Source organism: Trichomycterus rosablanca, chromosome 9, assembly GCF_030014385.1.
Source record: "Trichomycterus rosablanca isolate fTriRos1 chromosome 9, fTriRos1.hap1, whole genome shotgun sequence".
Classification (NCBI taxonomy): domain Eukaryota; kingdom Metazoa; phylum Chordata; class Actinopteri; order Siluriformes; family Trichomycteridae; genus Trichomycterus; species Trichomycterus rosablanca.
The window spans coordinates 15,757,412-15,778,513 of NC_085996.1; the positions used below are offsets into that span (position 1 = coordinate 15,757,412).

The following is a 21,102-nucleotide window of genomic DNA, read 5'->3' on the forward strand; positions in this document are numbered from 1 at the left end:
TCCCTGATTGTTTGGAAGCTGGGGTCAGGTAATTAATTGTTGGCGGTTTACTTATATCTTGTTTCATTCTGTAATAAATACCTGTGTCTCAGTGCTTCATATTTATGCCAATGTCTTATATTCAACTAGTACCATCAGAGGTGACTTATACTGATAATCAAAACAAACCACTAAAGCCACCATACTGGCCATGTTTTACACTTTACATAGGTATTATAGTTGTTTTCACACTTATGGGCAGTATAAAAACAGTTCCTTGTTGAAATGAACTATCCCGTGCTGAAAAAAACTATTAACATGAACACCAAGCTACTGGACACAACATAGTTATTTGACAATAGTTTAATAACCCGTTTCAGTGGGATTTGAATGATCTTATTGCAGTACCATTAAAACTCATTGAGGGTCATTCATGAGGTTAATGAGAAAATCAAACAAGGGTATTTTACGACATTGCCATAAATAACCTTTTCTGTCAATTTTATATTAAGATGTTATGCGGCAGGACAGTGATTCAAAGCGCACAAGCAACTCCACTTCTGAATGTCGCAAAAGAAACAAAATAAAGGAATAACCTATTTCAAGTCCTAACCTGAATCCCATTGAGATGCTGAGGCAAATTTTTAAATGGGCAGTTCATGCCCCAATGCTGCATTAAAACAATTCTACATAGAATAGAAAGCCACTGTATGTGATAGAACTGACTTTATATTGTTAGCAAAGGATGTAAGTGAAACACCTACTCAATAAATTCAGTAATTAGGCCATATGGTGTAGCTTGTTTGTTCCCATCTCTGTAATATATATACAGCAACTTAAAACATAAAAATCAGTACGTCCTCCAGTATTGTTACTTAAGACTTGATCCCATTTATTTTACTGCATTTTAGTCCATGTAAACAAATCTTACTCCATACAAACTGTAAAAGCAGCTTTCATGGTCCTGTTTTTAAGATCTCCTTGTCTCTGTATTTTTTGTTAAATAGTGGCTCCTTATTCTTTTTTGGTAGTCTTTTCACTTCTTATACTGTGTAACCTTTATTACTCCTATTTGCGTCCAAGTTCTCTTGCTCTTTCTGTGGCTGCCTCCACTGCCTCAATGGCAGCCGCCCTAAGTCCGGCCTTTTCCAGTGCATGAAGTCCATACACCGTTGTCCCACCTGGAGTACACACTTCGGCCTTCAGCTGAGCTGGGTGCTTCCCACTGTCTCGCAATAAACGCCCTGCACCCTGCCAAGACAGTTCAGGAGTCAATAATATTGAATAATGAAGCTATATGATACTGATGACATTTGAGAAATGCTGCATGGGTACTTACTAGTATAGTCTGGGCTGCAATCCGCTGAGCCAGTGCGACAGGCATTCCCATTTTAACAGCTCCTTCCGCCATGGCCTCTGCAAAGACGTACACCTGCCAGACACAACTGAGTATTAAACTTGCAACAGAATCACCAGTCATGACATGCCAGTAAAGCCAAAACTGAACCTTTCTTTTCCTCCTCAAAACTTTTACCATTCTTTTGGCATAGTCAATAGCTATTGTCTCGGTTCCAGTTACTTTTGCTACAACTACCACTTTTTGTCAACCATCACTATGGTCATACTTATCCTTGTTAAATAAGATTTGACTTGGAATATCATGAATATCTCATTAAGTAAAGGTGTGTCAGAATTGACATTGGAATTCAACAGACACTAGAATGGAATGGCTGGAATGTAATGGAGATGCTGATTTAAAAAACATGAATTTTTAGTACTGTTCCACCTATGGTGCAGCATATTAAACACAGTACTTACAAAAGCCACACCGCTGCCACTCAGGCCTGTGTGAGCATCAATCCAGGCTTCAGGCCCCACCTCCACCAACCCACAAGGTGTGAGCAGCTTCTTTAGCAGAGATCCTATATCTGGGTTGACCCCTGTTCCACAAGCCAATACCAGAGCTCCTTCCTGGAGCATGCATGGTAGATTTGGCATCATACGAATCACACTGGATCCTACAGGCAACAACTAAACAATGAATAATTTGTTTATTAAAATAAATATTATACAATTATATTTAAAACACATATACTGTAAAACTCCCATTACTGCATACCTCCTTAAGTGTTGCCAGAGTGACTCCAGCTGCCATGGAGACAATGATGTGTTGTGGGGTGACATACGCCACAATCTTATTTAGGACTGTAGAGATAAGATAGGGTTTGACTGCCAGGAAGACAAGACGTGAACACTGAACCACCTCCTCATTTGAGTGTGTGACTGCTACTCCCATCTCCTAATGTGACAGGGATATGATAAGCAATGAGGGCTGCTAGAATGCTACATAAAATACATAATAACTTAAGATCTGTTGAAACTGGAGTAAGTGGATGCTACTTTGACAGCAACATGATACACTGATCACCCATAACATTAAAAACACCTCCTTGTTTCTACACACACTGTCCATTTTATCAGCTCCACTTACCATATAGAAGCACTTTGTAGTTCTACAATAACTGACTGTAGTCCATTTATTTATCCACATACTTTTTTTAGCCTGCTTTCACCCTGTTCTTCAACCTGTTCCCCACAGAGCAGGTATTATTTAGGTGGTGGATCATTCTCAGCACACAATGACATAGTGGTGGTGTGTTAGTGTGTGTTGTGCTGGTATGAGTGGATCAGACACTGCAGCACTGCTGGAGTTTTTAAATACTGTGTCCACTCACTGTCCACTCTATTAGACACTCCTACCTAGTTGGTCCACCTTGTAGATGTAAAGTCAGAGACGATCGCTCATCTATTGCTGCTGTTTGAGTTGGTCATCTTCTAGACCTTTATCAGTGGTCGCAGGACGCTGCCTATGGGGCACTGTTGGCTGGATATTTTTGGTTGGTGGACTATTCTCAGTTCAGCAGTGACAGTGAGGTGTTTAAAAACTCCATCAGTGCTGCTGTGTCTGATCCACTCATACCAGCACAACACACACTAACACACCACCACCATGTCAGTGTCACTGCAGTGCTGAGAATGACCCACCACCCAAATAATACCTGCTCTGTAGTGGTCCTGGGAGAGTCCTGACAATTAAAGAACAGCATGAAAGGGGGCTTACACAGCATGCAGAGAAACACATGGACTACAGTCAGTAATTGTAGAACTACAAAGTGCTCCTATATGGTAGGTGCAGCTGATAAAATGGACAGTGAGTGTAAAAGTAAGGAGGTGGTTTTAATGTTATGGCTGATCAGTGTGTATACCAACAGCATGTAGATACCTAACCATAAGACAACCACCTCCCCCCTTGCAGCTAGAACAACAGCCTTCCATCATCTATGAAAGCTTTCACAACATTTTATTGTCTGGGGGAGTTTGTGCCCATTCAGTCAAATTTAGACTTTGTTGTTCCCAATGATCATAGACATACTTCCAAGACAATCAATGATCCTAAGCATACTTCCAAAACAACCAAAGCTTGGTTAAGGAATCAGTCTTGAAATTAGATATTAGATGTTATCAAGACAAAAAGATGTTTCACCAAGTACTGAAATTGGGTGTTGAATCATTGTGCACATGGACATTTGACAAGAGAACTTGATGTATATAATTTAAACTTAACACAATGAATCAAAATTGATTGTATGTATCAATAATGATTCTTTCTCTGTTTACTGAGACTTTTTGTATATTTTAATTTAATTTTATACATATCATCATAATACTTTGTAAGGTGAAGGGGTTGAACATTTTCAATTGCAACTGTATACAGATCAGTGGAAATAAAATGTATACGCAATTTACCTGGAAGCGGGGGAAGTTGTTTGTAGATGGGGCACTTACAATCACATTGGAGGGAGAAATGTCACCTAAAACAGAAAATACATAGACATCCAAGTCACCCCGCATTTTCTTTAGGAAATAAGGTACAACAGACATATTTTGACTGAAAAATAAGTTTTTTTTTATAAAAACTAGGGCTGTTAACGCGTTCAAATTTTAATCGCGATTTAAAAAATGTATCGAGATGAAAATTTTTAATCAAACAATTTTTATTGGGCTATGTTTGTGCCACGTAAATATGTGTCTCTGTGGTAATTTGCGTGGCTTTAACACAGCAACATTGTGTTTACACTGTAGTGATAACACGGGTCTTTCTCCAGTTTGCATTGTGAGTAACAAATTACAGTACTTGAGCTGCTGCTGTTACATATTGTAAAATATAGGGGTGTTTTAAATAATCATTTTCAAAAAGCATGAGAAATCATCACTAGACAAAATTACAGTTATTAATTAAAGCAATAAGCCACGAGAGGCCGTGCATTACTGTGATTTTAGCACGGGGATGACGTTTTTGCCTAAAACTTCTTTCCCGTGCTAAAATCACAGTAATGCACGGCCTCTCGTGGCTTATTGCTTTTATAAAATGGCGGTCAACATAAAATATAATAACTACAACAATGTTTAATTCATAAATGTATTTATTGTGTATAAACTTACAATAAAGCGTTCTTCTGCGACGCAAAATAGTTCGATTAACAGTGTTGCTAGGCAACATGAGGGCGAAAATAACATTAACTTTTGTATTCAGTGGCGTATTAATATGGAATGATGTGAGGTGGTCCTAGGTGTGCATTTATCAGGGATTTTACAACGGCTTCGAACGCGGCTCAGCCAATCAGATTTTAGGACCGGAACTATCCGTTTTATAATGACGCTTTAATATCATCTTTGGTCAGAGCTTAGTAACGCTAACAAAAAAAATCAAACAACACAACTTCAAGTTTACAACAAATATCAAGTTTACAATAAATGTAATGATGCTTATACACATCAGGTTGTAGGCAAAATTATCGATAAATTAAGCTTTCTAGTGTCTAAACCACTTTTACAACATAAACCATCCAATTTTAAGAATTTTTTTTGTCAAAAAATATTTTCAAATGAAACTCAGGACTGATCTTCAAAAACTAAAGTAATCTGTCTGTGAAGGGTGTCAACAATAAAATCTATATTTTAATTCTAACATCATTATTCAGAGGCTAAAATAATTTATCAATGCACACTAATCACCAGTATAGTTAATCCTGAGTAATGTAGTAGTCATTCTCAACAAATCTGTCTTTGGGACCAACGTTTTACCATGGTTCCAAAGTAATGCCTCACTGCAATAGTTTGCATAGCAAATAAAATGAGAATGTTTTATTTAAGGGCAAATAAAACAACAGTAATAATAATACCAGCTATTTTAATGATACTTAAAGACTATAATTAGGAAGCTCTGCTGTGTACAAATACAAACTGTGTTCATCTGTAAATCTTGCTTTAATCTATTTGTATACAGGTGAAATTGTATAAATAATAATTTACCTGATTTAAGGATTCCCTGTGCTATACCGAAAGCCATGTTCCCAGCTCCAATAAAGCCAACCTTCAAGTTATCCATTTCATCCATGATCTACTGGCTGATGTAAAATAAACAAAATAAAAAAGAACTGGACATTAATTCACCATTAGATTACTATCACATAAATCTCTGATTCTTTTCAGTCAAATAAGCAGTTGTAAGTAAATAATGATGAGTTTCAAGGACAGTATTTCATCTTAAGGTTTCATACTATAGATCTTTACAATTTTATTATTATATGTGGGTAAAATAAACTTACTAGTACCACTGCAACTGGTATTTCTTCTTTTATGTTATGTACTAGAAAGCATGCACACTTGATTGTGAAATGTAAGTAAATACAAGGAATTTTAATCATGAAATGTTTACAAGAAAGATTAAAGATACTCCATACTGCGATCAAATTTATTGTAAAAAAAAAAAAAAAAAAAAAAAAAAAAAAAAAGGTGCTCAGGTGGCACATCGGTTCAAAACGCAGCTGCTGTTTGGGGGGTTTGCTGGACAGAACCTCATAACTGATGCTATTTCGACCACTGCTGGCTGATTAATGAAGCCTGCACAGAGACTAGGGATAATGTGTTGATCAGGGTGTGGCTCTCCGTACACAAAGCTGTACACAAACTCGCCTCGTGCAGGTGAAAAGATGCAGTCGGCTACTGCACGTGTCGGAGGGGGCGTGTGTCAGTCTCCACTCTCCATAACCAGGGTGGAGATCAACACCAGTAAAGAGGAAATGTAATGCAATCAGGTAATTGGATACAACTAAATTGGGAGAAATTTTTTTTTATATTTTTTTTTATAAATTTATATATTTTTTATATATTTTATATATATATTTATATATATATATATATATATTTATATATATATATATATATATATATATATACAGTGGGGCCAAAAAGTATTTAGTTAGCCACTGATTGTGCAGGTTCTCCTACTTAGAAAGATGAGAGAGGTCTGTAATTTTCATCATAGGTACACTTCAACTAAGAGACAAAATGTGGAAAAAAAATCCAGGAAATCACATTGTAGGATTTTTAAAGAATTTATTTGTAAATTATGGTGGAAAATAAGTATTTGGTCAATAACAAACAAGCAAGATTTCTGGCTCTCACAGACCTGTAACTTATTCTTTAAGAAGCTCTTCTGTCCTCCACTCGTTACCTGTATTAATGGCACCTGTTTGACCTCGTTATCTGTATAAAAGACACCTGTCCACAGCCTCAAACAGTCAGACTCCAAACTCAACCATGGCCAAGACCAAAGAGCTGTTGAAGGACACCAGGAAGAAAATTGTAGACCTGCACCAGGCTGGGAAGAGTGAATCTACAATAGGCAAGCAGGTTGGTGTGAATAAATCAACTGTGGGAGCAATTGTAAGAAAATGGAAGACATACAAGACCATTGATAATCTTCCTTGGGGTCAAGATCTCATCCCGTGGGGTCAAAATGATCATGAGAACGGAGAGCAAAATATCCCAGAACTACACAGAGGGACCTGATGAATGACCTGCAGAGAGCTGGGACCAAAGTACAAAGGCTACCATCAGTAAAACACTACATCGAGAGGGACTCTCCTGCAGGAAATCCTGCAGTGCCAGGCGTGTCCCCCTGCTTAAGCCAGTACATGTCCAGGCCCGTCTGAAGTTTGTCAGAGAGCATATGGATGATCCAGAAGAGGATTGGGAGAATGTCATGTGGTCAGATGGAACCAAAATGGAACTTTTTGGCAAAAACTCAACTTGTCGTGTTTGGAGGCTAAGTTGCATCCCAAGAACACTATACCTACTGTGAAGCATGGGGGTGGAAACATCATGCTTTGGGGCTGTTTTTCTGCAAAGGGGACAGGACGACTGATCCGTGTTAAGGGAAGAATGAACGGGGCCATGTATCGTGAGATTTTAAGCCAAAACCTCCTTCCATCAGTGAGAGCATTGAAGATGGAAAGTGGCTGGGTCTTCCAGCATGACAATGATCCCAAACATACCGCTCAGGCAACAAAGGAGTGGCTCCGTAAAAAGCATTTCAAGGTCCTGGAGTGGCCTAGCCAGTCTCCAGACCTCAACCCCATAGAAAATTTGTGGAATCCGTGTTGCCCAGCGACAGCCCCAAAACATCACTGCTCTAGAGGAGATCTGCATGGAGGAATGGGCCAAAATACCAGCTACAGTGTGTGCAAACCTGGTGAAGACTTACAGGAAACGTTTCACCTCTGTCATTGGCAACAAAGGTTATGTTACAAAGTATTGAGTTGAACTTTTGTTATTGACCAAATACTTATTTTCCACCATAATTTACAAATAAATTCTTTAAAAATCCTACAATGTGATATCCTGGATTTTTTTTTCTCATTTTGTCTCTCATAGTTGAAGTGTACCTATGATGAAAATTACAGACCTCTCTCATCTTTCTAAGTATGAGAACTTGCACAATCAGTGGCTGACTAAATACTTTTTGACCCCACTGTGTATATATATATAAAACTGGAAAAAAATTGGGGTGTTCTAAAACTTTTGACCGGTAATGTCTGTATATGTATATATATATATATATATATATATATATATATATCTATATATATCTATATATATCTATATATATATCTATATATATATATCTATATATATATCTATATATATATCTATATATATATATATATATATATATATATATCTATATATATACAGTGTATCACAAAAGTGAGTACACCCCTCACATTTCTGCAGATATTTAAGTATATCTTTTCATGGGACAACACTGACAAAATGACACTTTGACACAATGAAAAGTAGTCTGTGTGCAGCTTATATAACAGTGTAAATTTATTCTTCCCTCAAAATAACTCAATATACAGCCATTAATGTCTAAACCACCGGCAACAAAAGTGAGTACACCCCTTAGTGAAAGTTCCTGAAGTGTCAATATTTTGTGTGGCCATCATTATTTCCCAGAACTGCCTTAACTCTCCTGGGCATGGAGTTTACCAGAGCTTCACAGGTTGCCACTGGAATGCTTTTCCACTCCTCCATGACGACATCACGGAGCTGGCGGATATTCGAGACTTTGCGCTCCTCCACCTTCCGCTTGAGGATGCCCCAAAGATGTTCTATTGGGTTTAGGTTTGGAGACATGCTTGGCCAGTCCATCACCTTTACCCTCAGCCTCTTCAATAAAGCAGTGGTCGTCTTAGAGGTGTGTTTGGGGTCATTATCATGCTGGAACACTGCCCTGCGACCCAGTTTCCGGAGGGAGGGGATCATGCTCTGCTTCAGTATTTCACAGTACATATTGGAGTTCATGTGTCCCTCAATGAAATGTAACTCCCCAACACCTGCTGCACTCATGCAGCCCCAGACCATGGCATTCCCACCACCATGCTTGACTGTAGGCATGACACACTTATCTTTGTACTCCTCACCTGATTGCCGCCACACATGCTTGAGACCATCTGAACCAAACAAATTAATCTTGGTCTCATCAGACCATAGGACATGGTTCCAGTAATCCATGTCCTTTGTTGACATGTCTTCAGCAAACTGTTTGCGGGCTTTCTTGTGTAGAGACTTCAGAAGAGGCTTCCTTCTGGGGTGACAGCCATGCAGACCAATTTGATGTAGTGTGCGGCGTATGGTCTGAGCACTGACAGGCTGACCCCCCACCTTTTCAATCTCTGCAGCAATGCTGACAGCACTCCTGCGCCTATCTTTCAAAGACAGCAGTTGGATGTGACGCTGAGCACGTGCACTCAGCTTCTTTGGACGACCAACTCGAGGTCTGTTCTGAGTGGACCCTGCTCTTTTAAAACGCTGGATGATCTTGGCCACTGTGCTGCAGCCCAGTTTCAGGGTGTTGGCAATCTTCTTGTAGCCTTGGCCATCTTCATGTAGCGCAACAATTCGTCTTTTAGGATCCTCAGAGAGTTCTTTGCCATGAGGTGCCATGTTGGAACTTTCAGTGACCAGTATGAGAGAGTGTGAGAGCTGTACTACTAAATTGAACACACCTGCTCCCTATGCACACCTGAGACCTAGTAACACTAACAAATCACATGACATTTTGGAGGGAAAATGACAAGCAGTGCTCAATTTGGACATTTAGGGGTGTAGTCTCTTAGGGGTGTACTCACTTTTGTTGCCGGTGGTTTAGACATTAATGGCTGTATATTGAGTTATTTTGAGGGAAGAATAAATTTACACTGTTATATAAGCTGCACACAGACTACTTTTCATTGTGTCAAAGTGTCATTTTGTCAGTGTTGTCCCATGAAAAGATATACTTAAATATCTGCAGAAATGTGAGGGGTGTACTCACTTTTGTGATACACTGTATATATCTATATATATATCTATATATATATATATCTATATATATATATATCTATATATATATATATCTATATATCTATATATATATATATATATATATATATATATATATATATATATATACAGACATTACCGGTCAAAAGTTTTAGAACACCCCAATTTTTTTCCAGTTTTTTATTGAAACTCAAGCAGTTCAAGTCCAATGAATAGCTTGAAGTGGTACAAAGGTAAGTGCTGAACTGTCAGAGATTAAAAAAAAGTGAGGTTACCCTAAACTGAAAAATAATGTACATTTCAGCATTATACAAAATGGCCTTTTTCAAGGAAACAAAAAATGGGTTAACAACTTAAAGCTGTTCTGCAGTAATGGAGGTTGATCAAGCCTTAAAAGTTGATGCGACCAATTCCTATAGGTCTTCCAATTTTTCTTGATTGCTTACAACCCCTTCTGTCTGCATAAAAGTAGTGTTGGAACACACTGTGGTACAATACCCTTGTGAGCATTATTTGAACAGTATTGTTCTGCAGAAAGTATTGTGTTGCTATAAAAATGGCAAGAAAAATGCAATTAACAATGGAAGAGAGACAGTTAAAAAATGTAGGTCTTTTCTATAGAAAAATTGTGAAGAAAATCAAGTTGTCAGTGAGTACAGTTTCCTTCACCATCAAAAAGCACTTAGAAACTGGGGGAAACTCTGACAGGAAGAGGTCTGGCAGACCCAAAGCCACAACAGAATTAGAAGACAAGTTTCTGAGAGTCAACAACTTGCGTGATAGGTGGCATACAGGACAACAGCTTCAAGCAAAGCTTAATAGTGGTCGTAGTAAGCAAGTCTCAGTTTCAACTGTGAAGAGAAGACAGGAGTTGCAGGTTTGACAGGTCGAGTTGCAGCAAGAAAGCCATTGCTAAGATGTCAGAATAAGAAAAAGAGGCTTGTCTGGGCCATGAAACACCACCAATGGACTATTGAAGACTGGAAGAAGGTTTTATGGACTGATGAATCAAAATTTGAAATCTTCGGTTTATCACGCAGGATTTATGTACGGGGTAGAGTAGGCGAAAGGATGGTTCCTCAGTGTGTGACATCAACTGTCAAACATGGAGGAGGAAGCGTGATGGTCTGGGGCTGTTTTGCTGGATCCAGGGTCGGTGACTTGTACAGAGTGAGAGGTACCCTGAACCAAAACGGCTACCACAGCTTTCTGCAGCACCATGCAGTACCCTCTGGGATGCACGTAGTTGGTCAGGGGTTCATCCTAAAGCAAGATAATGACCCAAAACATAAGTCCAATCTTTCCCAGAACCTTTGGAAAAAAGAACAAGATGGTAAGCTTGAAAACATGGAGTGGCCAGCACAGTATCCAGATTTAAACCCCATTGAGCTGGTTTGGGATTAACTGGACAGAAGAGTGAAAGCAAAGCAGCCTACATGTGCCACACATTTATGGGAACTTCTGCAACAGAGTTGGGAAGAACTTTCTAAATTTAATTTCCATTGTAGAAAGAATGCCACGAGTGTGTTCAGCTGTTTTATATGCCAAAGGTATCTACTTTAATAAATCAAACTTTTATAATACATTTTGGTTTATAAATTAATTCCATGATTTATTTTTTTAATTTCAGTTGTTTTTTTGTTCTATGTCTTCATTTCAGAGTACAATAAGACATTAAACTGCAAAAATTTCAATAAAAACTGGAAAAATTGGGGTGTTCTAAAACTTTTGACAGGTAGAGTATATATATATACAGTATATCACATGCATATGAACTTGAGTGACATCCCATTCTCAATCTATAGGGTTTAATATGATGTAGGCCCACACTTTGCAGCTATAACAGCTTCAACTCTTCTGGGAAGGCTTTCCACAAGGTTTAGGAGTGCAGAAAGTTGGCGACCTCTGCGCACTACACGCCTCAGCATCCGCTGACCCTGCTCTGTCATTTTACGTGGCCTACCACTTCGTGGCTGAATTGCTGTCGTTCACAATCGCTTCCACTTTGTTATAATATCACTGACAGTTGGAATATTTAGTAGCGAGGAAATTTCACGACTGGACTTGTTGCACAGGTGGCATCCTATCACGGTACCACGCTGGAATTCACTGAGCTCCTGAGAGTGACCCATTGTTTCACAAATGTTTGTAGAAGCAGTCTGCATGCCTAGGTGCTTGGTTTTATACACCTGTGGCCATGGAAGTGATTGGAACACCTGAGGCCATGGAAGTGATTGGAACACCTGAATTCAATCATTTGGATGGGTGAGTGAATACTTTTGGCAACATAGTGTATCAGTGTATCTATCTATCTATCTATCTATCTATCTATCTATCTATCTATATCTATATCTATATAGTAAAAAAAGACAAAAAGATAGAAAAATACTGTAAAAATGACTGTCACATTACAAATACTCTCTTAAGGGCCCATCATCATCATCTCTACAGCTGACAAACGCAAACATGTTGGACATTCTGAAGAAAAAGCTCATCTCTAAATGCAGTTGCTACAGGAGTGCAAAATATTTGCCTAAAAAATGTGAATTATGCCAACTGTAACGAAAGAAGGAAACTACTGTTCATGTGGAGTGAAAGCTGAACCGCATATTAGATTGTATTACCCTATTAAATTTAGGGGTACTAAAGTAACCCTATTCTTCATTCAGAATTATGATGTAATGTAATGAGTTTTATGCAATGCATTAAACTCTAATTGTAAAAAGCCAATCAGATACACATAATTTCACCCTGAAAAGGGTGGAGAAATCTAAATTAACAAGCTGCTCCATCAGTTAAATACATCTAGTTAAAATATGCTGTCAAGCAAAAGGTGAAGCTCCAAAATGAAATAAAAAAACAAAATACATAACATGTTTCAATACATCACAGATCCCAATATTTTCTATTAGTTATGACTACATGTTTAAAGAGCAGGTAGGAAACGTGTAACTTGAATAACTTTAGTGATGGGTATGAAATGCAAGCTTATTCTTTCTAGATCTGAGAAAAAATGTAGCATTATGTCAAATTTTGACTTTATAAATCGGAAATTAAAGTAACACCCATCACGTAAGATTTAAATCATTAATCACACGAACATGCACTCGAATGAAAAGAACAAATTTGCAGGTGTACGGGACACCGTGACCTTACGTTATTCACTAAAATCATTCCAATATTTGTTGCTCTGTGTATTTTTAAAGCAATAAGGATGTCAGTGACTCTGATTACTTCGTAAAACCTGTACATGCTTAACACACGTACTGCATTTAAAGGTTTAACTTAAATCACACAAATCTATACCATATACTGCTCCGGCGTAAACCAACCTGTGCACCGTCTTCTTCGGTCTAAGGAGATTTACATCAAATGATTATTACCACCACCTACTGGACTGAAATGTGGATACCAAAGCATTAAGCCATTTTTATCATTGCTAATACCCTTTCAATACCATATCAATTTGACATAGATTCCTCTTCATACCTCACCACCCTACAGTAAAATACAGTAAGCATCCAAAAATTCTAAATTATCTGTGCCGTACACTATTCTACGTATCTACACTAATCCAAAATGGAACCTCTGTACCTTTGCCCATAACTTTGGCAAATGTAAATTATTCCTCAAAATTCTTTCACACAAGCATGGTAACCAAGGACGGATTAAGGATAGTCTGGGCCCCTGGGCAAAGAGTTGCCCAGGGCCCCACCCCCACCCCGCGCACCCCCCCTCCAAAAACATAAATAAATTAATACATTAAACAACTTGTCAATAACTAACCCTAACACAAGAATCTATTTTATATAAGTTTCTTTCTACTCTTCTTTCTTGCAAAGTCATCCACTAATTCATCAAAATTAAGCTGTCTGACCAAATCTGATTCAATGGCCAGAAGTGACAGTGAGTTCAGGCGGTTTTGGCGCATCCTAATCCTGAGTTCATTCTTAATACGAGCCAGTTTGCAGAACAATTTGTGATAGGCACAGTCAAAAAAAGTCTAAGTGCTATGTAGACATTTGGAAAGGTTGACTGTAAATTCAAATTTATCATGGTTTTGAGCATTTTACTAGGACATTTTTCTTTTTCTGTTATGAATGATTTGTATTGTATCAATTCATCTGCCAGGCTCATGTTCAGATCTGAAGGATATGCTGCAGCAAGTGAGTTAGCCTTTAAAGTGAGCTCACTGTTGGACATATTGTCAGGCATGAAAAGAACATCAAATAGCTCAGTTAAGTGAGTGTATGCATTCAAACGGTGGTTGAGACAGGACACAAGTTTGTCAATGACAACATTGAAAGTTTCGGTCCTTTCCGTTAAATGCTACACCTGGCTCTGCACTATCATCAGACATAATTTTGCGCTTCTTTGTACGCTGGAGGTCATGCCTGTACTCTTGGGAGACAGCAGTGGTGACATTTAAAGCTGCCCCTTCAAACACCTCAAAGTTATCTCTCTGTGCTGCCACAAAGTCTCGTAAAGACAAGAGAAGTTGTGTAGCTGTACATATGTCAATATCATGCTTCTGCAGCTGCAGGCTTGTGGCTTGGAACCTCTGTAGTATTGTGTCCCAGAAGTATGCCATGAAGGCCATCTCCAACGTGTCCAATTTGTCACAGAGTGCAGAGGCTTCACTTCGAGTTACACATTTCTCCTCCATATCTTTAGACATATCATTCAATGCCTCTCTCAGTTGTGCATAATATTTCCAAAGAGCCTTAGTTGACTCAGCTCGTGCGCTCCATCGAGTACCTGACAGTGATTTCAGTGTGAGTTTGATATCAGTATCACGGAAAACCTTTCCCCACCTGTGTGTAGATGATGCACAAAATGTGTACATTGCCTGTACAAAGTCAAAAAAACATCCAGCTTCTGGGCTACTGTCAACAGCATTGACACCAACTAAATTCAGTGAATGTGCTGCACAGGGGACATAACAAATCAAAGGGTTTCTTTGTTTAAGATGAGCTTGGACTCCATTGTACCTTCCCGACATGTTACTTGCATTATTATATGACTGGCCCCTACAGTTGGATAAGTCTAGGCCCAGATTCTCCACCATAGCAACGACACACTCTGCCAAACTGTCCCCACTATGGTTTTCAATAGGCTCAAAAGCTAGAAAACGCTCAACTACATGTCCGTCATTATTAACAAACCTGAAAATAAAAGTAAGTTGGTCCACATAAGCAAGGTCTGGAGTGGAGTCAACTATAACAGAGAAGTATTTTGATTCTTTGATCTCATTAACAATTGCCTGCTTTGTTCTCTGTCCCATCATAGAACCTTTTCCCTTACCTCCAAACCTTTGGAGGTGCTCAGCTAGAAATGGGTCAAATTTGGCTAAGAGTTCTATGATGCCCAAAAAATTACCATTGTGGGCTGATCCTAATAGCTCATCATCTCCCCTGAAAGCGAGTCCCCTCTCCCCTGAAAACTGGATGACTGCAACAACTCGCCAGTATTGTCTTTCTGCATCAATTTGTTTGACAATATCAGAATCAATTGTTGCTGTGCCTCTGGAGCGATTATATAGGATGTCCCAAAATTCATGCAAGATTTGAATTTGGCGCCATTTGTGCGGTAAAGATCATGCGATTTAACGCCGTTGGACTTTTTCCTTTGGGGTTTTTTGAAGTCTAAGGTTTATGCCATCAAGCCCACGACCACCCATGCCTTGAAGGAGGAAATTGAGCGCTGTATCAACGAAATTCAGCCACATTTATGCAAAACGGTCATGGAAAATTTCATGGGCCAGCTGTAGCCTAGTGGTTAAGGTACTGGACCAGTGATCAGAGGGTTGCTGGTTCAAGCCCCACTACTGCCAGGTTGCTGCTGTTGGGCCCTTGAGCAAGGCCCTTAACCCTCAATTGCTTAGACTGTATACTGTAACTGTAATGTAAGTCGCTTTGGATAAAGGCGTCTGCTAAATGCTGAAAATGTAAATGTAAATGTAAATTTCGACAAAAGAGTGCGTATGTGCCAGCAAAGCCGTGGAGGCCATTTACCCGATATGCTATTCCATACATAACCCTATACTGTATACTTTGTAAATCAATTAAAAATTTACAATTTTTAATTAAAAACCTGTGTTCTCTATCAAAATTACTTCTTGCGTGAATTTTGGGACACCCTTTATAATGCTAGCATGCAAGCCCTATGCTCCACACTCCCCTCATGCTCACCAATCCGCTCTGAATGTTTCCAGTCAGAAAATCCATGAACAAAAGTATTGTGCTTACTGGAAAACAGTTTGCAAGCAAAACAATACACACAGCCAGTTGAAGGAGAGTAAAGTAGCCACTATTAGGACCCCTAATAGCCAGAAGTCGAAGTCAGAGCAGTGCCACAACGCCTCATCCATTTTCATAAGGGGCCCAAAAGCATGGCTAGGGCCCCCAAGAGGCCCTGGGGTCAAAGTCCCTAATAGTCAGAGGATCCTTAAAATGGAGGGCCCTCGGAAATAAAAATATATTGTATCATAAATGTTGATAGGCATCGCAAAATGTTTTGGGCCAGGGTCCCACCGGGGCCCCCTGACCTCAAGGGCCCCTGGGCGCTGGCCCCACTGGCCCGGTCAGTAATCCAGCCATGATGGTAACTTCTAATTTTAAAAAGTGATGTTGAATTTGGTCATAAACTGACATTTTATTGTTCACAGTCAAAGCTGTCATGTATCATTAATTTGAAAATGTTATTGTTTATATACTGTATATACTGTATATATATATATATATATATATATATATATAATTTTACAAATTATTGTAGCTACACACTTGTGGTGTGGTGGGCAATGTAATAATCACTTTGTTGCTAATGTAATTCTGAATGCAGTAAAGAAATAATTTTGAAAATTTATCAACATTTGCCAATGTTATGGACAAACATACAGAGGTCCCTTTTTAAAGTGTGTATGTGTGTGTGTGTGTCAAGTCAAGTCAAATTTATTTATATAGCGCTTTTTACAATAGGCATTGTCTCAAAGCAACTTTACAAAATCCAGGACCAACAGATACAAAAACCCCTGTTGAGCAAGCCAAGGGTGACAGTGGCAAGGAAAAACTCCCTTAAAATTACAGGAAGAAACCTTGAGAGGAACCAGACTCAGCAGGGCCCATCCTCTTGGGTAGCCTAAAGGATACTTTAAATAAATAGGATTTACACAAATCATACCAACACTGAATTAAAATGAACTAAAAGTTATAACTAGCAATAAATAAATAGATAAATAAATAAATAATAGAGTTATTATTCAGTCCAGTCTGTAATAAAGTCTGTAGTGTGTTCTTGACATTCTTGGTGCAAACACGCCAGGTTTCTGTCACATCCGGCAGGAGAAGCATTGTTGGCACTGTCGACTTCATTCCTTAACCTGTGTGTGTGTGTGTTTCTCAATACCACTTTAATAAATCTATTGCAGGTGGGTTCTTAGCATGGGCGGCTTGTTCCTTAGGGCGATCGTGTGACGCACCACCAAGTGGCAAAGGAAAATAATTTTTTTCTGTCACATTCTACCACAGTGTTAAACTAGCTGTGACTGTTCTGGACAGTTTGTCTTGCCTCTGAATATCATAGTCCAATCAGCGTCAAATTGCATTCCGTACAATACGGCTCCTTTTGGGCTATTTCAGTCTAATTGAAAATTAGTTGGAAATTAGTTTTTAACTGTAGTCACTGTAGTCATTGGGGCAGCAAGTGATCTGGTCAGTTTGGAGCAACTTAGTAGTGCCATTAAGAGAAGTGCCATTCAGTCATCGTAGTAATTAGGATAAATTGAATTAGGGCCACCCAGACCAAATTTAAACATCGAGCCAGTGTCTACAAATGAGAGACGAGCAAAATTTCAATACAAGTAATGTAATTTTTGACTCGTTATTGCACTTACTGTATCTCCCCAATTGCTTTTATTTATTGCACATCAGCCCCAATGCCAATCTTTATTCTGGATCTGCTGCTTTATTTTATTTGATTCATAGTGGTTACTGGAGGTAATGCTACATGAGGTGTTCAGCAAGGTGACAATGTCAAGTTAGCTAGCTGATTAATTTACTTATTGAATAGGACTGCCCTGTGACTTGTCCCACCCTGCTGGATGCTGGCAGAGCTAAAGCAAGATAATTATGTAGAGAAAGAGAATAAAGATTCTTGAACTAGTATGCAGGCCTGATTGACTGCTAGAGAACCAGTAAATTCCTTCTCCATGTACAGATTGAAGGAACACTAGATTACTATATGCTGTTTTATAAAGTGTTTAAAAACCTCAATAACACTGTATATACCAATTTGTAATCTCTCTCAAAAGATTCTCAGAGCGCTCTGCATGATTTTGGGAATTTTTGAAAAAAAGAAAAAGAAAAGAAAGGAATTCTGAATATAAAATATTTAAAAAATAAATATGAGTTAGCATGTACAGTACTTGCTTTACTGAATGTGAGAGATTTTTACAATTTAATTATTCATTGATAAATATTATTTCAGTTTAATGACATTTTATCATTGTTATATTATGTGAACAGTCGCATGTTCATTTCTGTTCATGTTGTTTAGCCTTTACAAAACAACAAGAGGTCTTTGGATGGTCATAGATAGTGCCAGTTGTAAGTGTTCAAAATGCAACAACAGTAATTATATTAAAAACATGGAAGTGTTCTTATAGATGACCACTGTACTACAGTTTCTGAGATCAGTGCTTTTATGTGCTTTAAATATTTCTGCTTTAAACATTTGTTTTTGAGATGTGAAAAAATGTAATATGTGTGTAATATGTGCATGTTTTAATGAATAAAATCAGTTTTGTGATGAGCTTTTGATGACATAAGATTAGACTGGTTTAGGTAAAGTTTACTTTAGTGCTTTAGGTGAACTCTGGTTTACTTGAATGTATATACTTGAATTAAATTGTCACTACATTCCAGCCTGGAAAATGAACCTCCTAGTTACAGCATATTAAGGTTCAGGTGATGGACCACTGCAGTAATATCATTCTGTTAAATGTCTTGATTTTAAGAAAGAATAAGTATATTAATTTTGACCACAGTTTTCAGGCCCTGAGAAAGGAAAGCAACTCAAAACATGATTCCTTCACTACACTTGACAGTTTAAAAGACATTTTATTGGTTGTGTGTGGGGACTTTGTTTCTTCTCGTCTCATTTACCACCACGGAGAAGGTAAATATACTTTCAGCACAAAACAGGTGACAGACAAGGTTGTTGACCTGTAGATAGTAGGGACACAAAATAATATAGTGACTGTTAATTTGCCATAAAGCACAATCAAGGCACAATAAAAATGTGTTATAAATCTCCAAATATTTTACAGACACCCACTATAGATTGCTGTGGTGGCTCAATGAAGTTTCAGGGCTGTTTTGTGTTTCCTGCCAGGTGTCAAGGTGCTCAAGCCCAAATCTGGTTGCTTTTGGCAGTAGGCTAGACTTGATGAGGCTTTCTATAAGACAATTACCCGAAACATACACCCAAATCAATCAGTGATGTTAATGTCATGTTTTAGGAAGAAGAGCTTAGTCTCCAGATTGGAAGCATTTTAGAAATAAGGTGATGTTGATCATTTTGAGAACAGTTCTTTCCTAAGCTACTTCTTCCAACACTTACCTTTCTGATCTGACATTGTGGACATTGATGGTACACGATGCTGAGGAATTTAGATGATCTGAACCTCAGCTAAAATTTTCTGGATCTGTTCTTGTAGCAGACCTCTGTACTGTGGTGGTGAAAAAATTATGTGAGATTCATTTCCATCATGTGTTAATGGGAGATGAGGCTAATATTTATCTAACAGGTAAAACAGATGAAATGCAGCTTGAAAAACTTGTATTATTTAGTCGACTGACTCCTCAAGCTGATCCACAAAATATTGCTGATTCCATCATTCCTGTTGTTCATTTTTGGTGTTCATTTGCTCATTCTTTCAGATTACTCCGACAGTACATAAAAGCAAACAGTGGACAGTTTTCTTCATACACATTTAGTCATTGCTTAGTCCCTGACATGCTTACCATGCTTATGATCCGTCTGCTAAAACCATACAGGTGCCTGTAGAATACAAAAGACAGATATAAAAAAATAAATAAAGCAAAAAGTATGATTTTATTTGGTTAAAAGTTAATAATGTAATATTTAATGTAATTATATTAGCAAAATTTAACAATGATTAATTAGAAGACATGTGATCTGGACTATATGCTCTTAGCTAAATCCACTTGGGTTGATTTTTATCTGTTCTGACTAACCTGGATTTAGTTCTTAAGGGCCTCTGGAAACCAGTTGTGCTCCAGGCATGGCTGGATTACTGACCGGGCCAGTGGGGCCAGCGCCCAGGGGCCCTTGAGGTCAGGGGGCCCAAAACATTTTGCGATGCCTATCAACATTTATGATACAATATATTTTTATTTCCGAGGGCCCTGCATTTTAAGGATCCTCTGACTATTAGGGACTTTGACCCCAGGGCCTCTTGGGGGCCCTAGCCATGCTTTTGGGGCCCCTAGCCATGCTTTTGGGCCCTAGCCATGCTTTTGGGCCCCTTATGAAAATGGATGAGGCGTTGTGGCACTGCTCTGACTTCGACTTCTGGCTATTAGGGGTCCTAGGAAAGAGGGGGGCATATTTTTAGAGGGCCCTGGTTATGAGAGCCCCTACCAGGGGGCCCTAGAGAAGAGCAGGGCATACCATTAGAGGGCCCTTGATCACAAGGGCCCCTGCTATGGGGCCTTTGACTTCCATAGAAGTCGTTTACCATGGCTCCTTGACTTTCTAGGGACCTACAAATTGCCAGGCAAGCTACCATATTTCATAACAGATGTTTTGTTGCAAATATGCGATTCAGGCCCTTACTTAATGTTTCTGAATTTGTATTGTTTCAAAATTATTATGTTCAATTTCTCTTAAGCGCAGAGACACAAATTAATTTAGCAATTTTGCAATTATTTAAATTTAAGACAAGCAATTTGTCTGATGAATGCTATCTTTGACACCGATTAAATTGAGTGAATTTGGCCAAGGGTGTGATTTCACTTATGTGAAAACAACAAGCCATTTGACTAGTTTCATGTTTCCCCTTTAATAAACAACAGTAAAGTGCCTTTTCATACAACAGAACTGCAAGCTAATTTTACTGAGTAGCACAATTTTGGTTTGGTGACGGATGATGAAACAGCAAGTGGTTTTGTTGTAGTAGCTGTGGCTGCGTATGCGTGTAACCCTGATATTTTGTTTGAGGATTATTTATTGGAAAACATATTTTATTCAGCTTGTTATTCAATGACTATTCAATGACAGTTTGACATGACTTGACATGTTTCAAGGCAGTGTGAAGGGGTCTCGACAATAATTAAACTTGATTTAATATCATTAACACAGCATTTT

At 38.5% G+C, this 21,102-nt stretch overlaps 1 protein-coding gene and 1 long non-coding RNA gene across 2 annotated transcripts; both read right to left on the minus strand.

Annotated features, from left to right (window-relative positions):
* Nucleotides 1-355: 355 nt before the first annotated feature.
* Nucleotides 356-13,050, minus strand: pycr3 (pyrroline-5-carboxylate reductase 3). The gene is made up of 7 exons (XM_063001178.1): nucleotides 13,018-13,050; nucleotides 5,353-5,447; nucleotides 3,787-3,851; nucleotides 2,099-2,278; nucleotides 1,798-2,010; nucleotides 1,319-1,411; nucleotides 356-1,230 (listed from the first exon to the last, which is right to left on the minus strand). The coding sequence occupies exons 2-7, from the start codon at nucleotides 5,435-5,437 to the stop codon at nucleotides 1,048-1,050; spliced, it is 819 nt and encodes a 272-aa protein (XP_062857248.1). The 5' UTR covers nucleotides 5,438-5,447; nucleotides 13,018-13,050; the 3' UTR covers nucleotides 356-1,047.
* A 5,772-nt stretch (nucleotides 13,051-18,822) lies between these two features.
* Nucleotides 18,823-19,423, minus strand: LOC134320179 (uncharacterized). Its single transcript, XR_010013609.1, has 3 exons — nucleotides 19,333-19,423; nucleotides 19,048-19,168; nucleotides 18,823-18,935 (listed from the first exon to the last, which is right to left on the minus strand). It is a non-coding gene; the product is annotated as an uncharacterized LOC134320179 (long non-coding RNA).
* Nucleotides 19,424-21,102: the final 1,679 nt, after the last annotated feature.

What these genes read in the sequence shown, in the direction of transcription:
- pycr3 (XM_063001178.1), bottom strand. Translation starts at nt 5,437, where the DNA reads ATGGATGAAATGGATAACTTGAAGGTTGGCTTTATTGGAGCTGGGAAC. An exon ending in GTGGCAGCGGTGTGGCTTTT is followed by an intron (nt 1,412 to 1,797) that starts GTAAGTACTGTG and finishes TGTGTCTGGCAG; the next exon opens with GTGTACGTCTTTGCAGAGGC. An exon ending in TTGCAGCCCAGACTATACTA is followed by an intron (nt 1,231 to 1,318) that starts GTAAGTACCCAT and finishes CTGTCTTGGCAG; the next exon opens with GGTGCAGGGCGTTTATTGCG.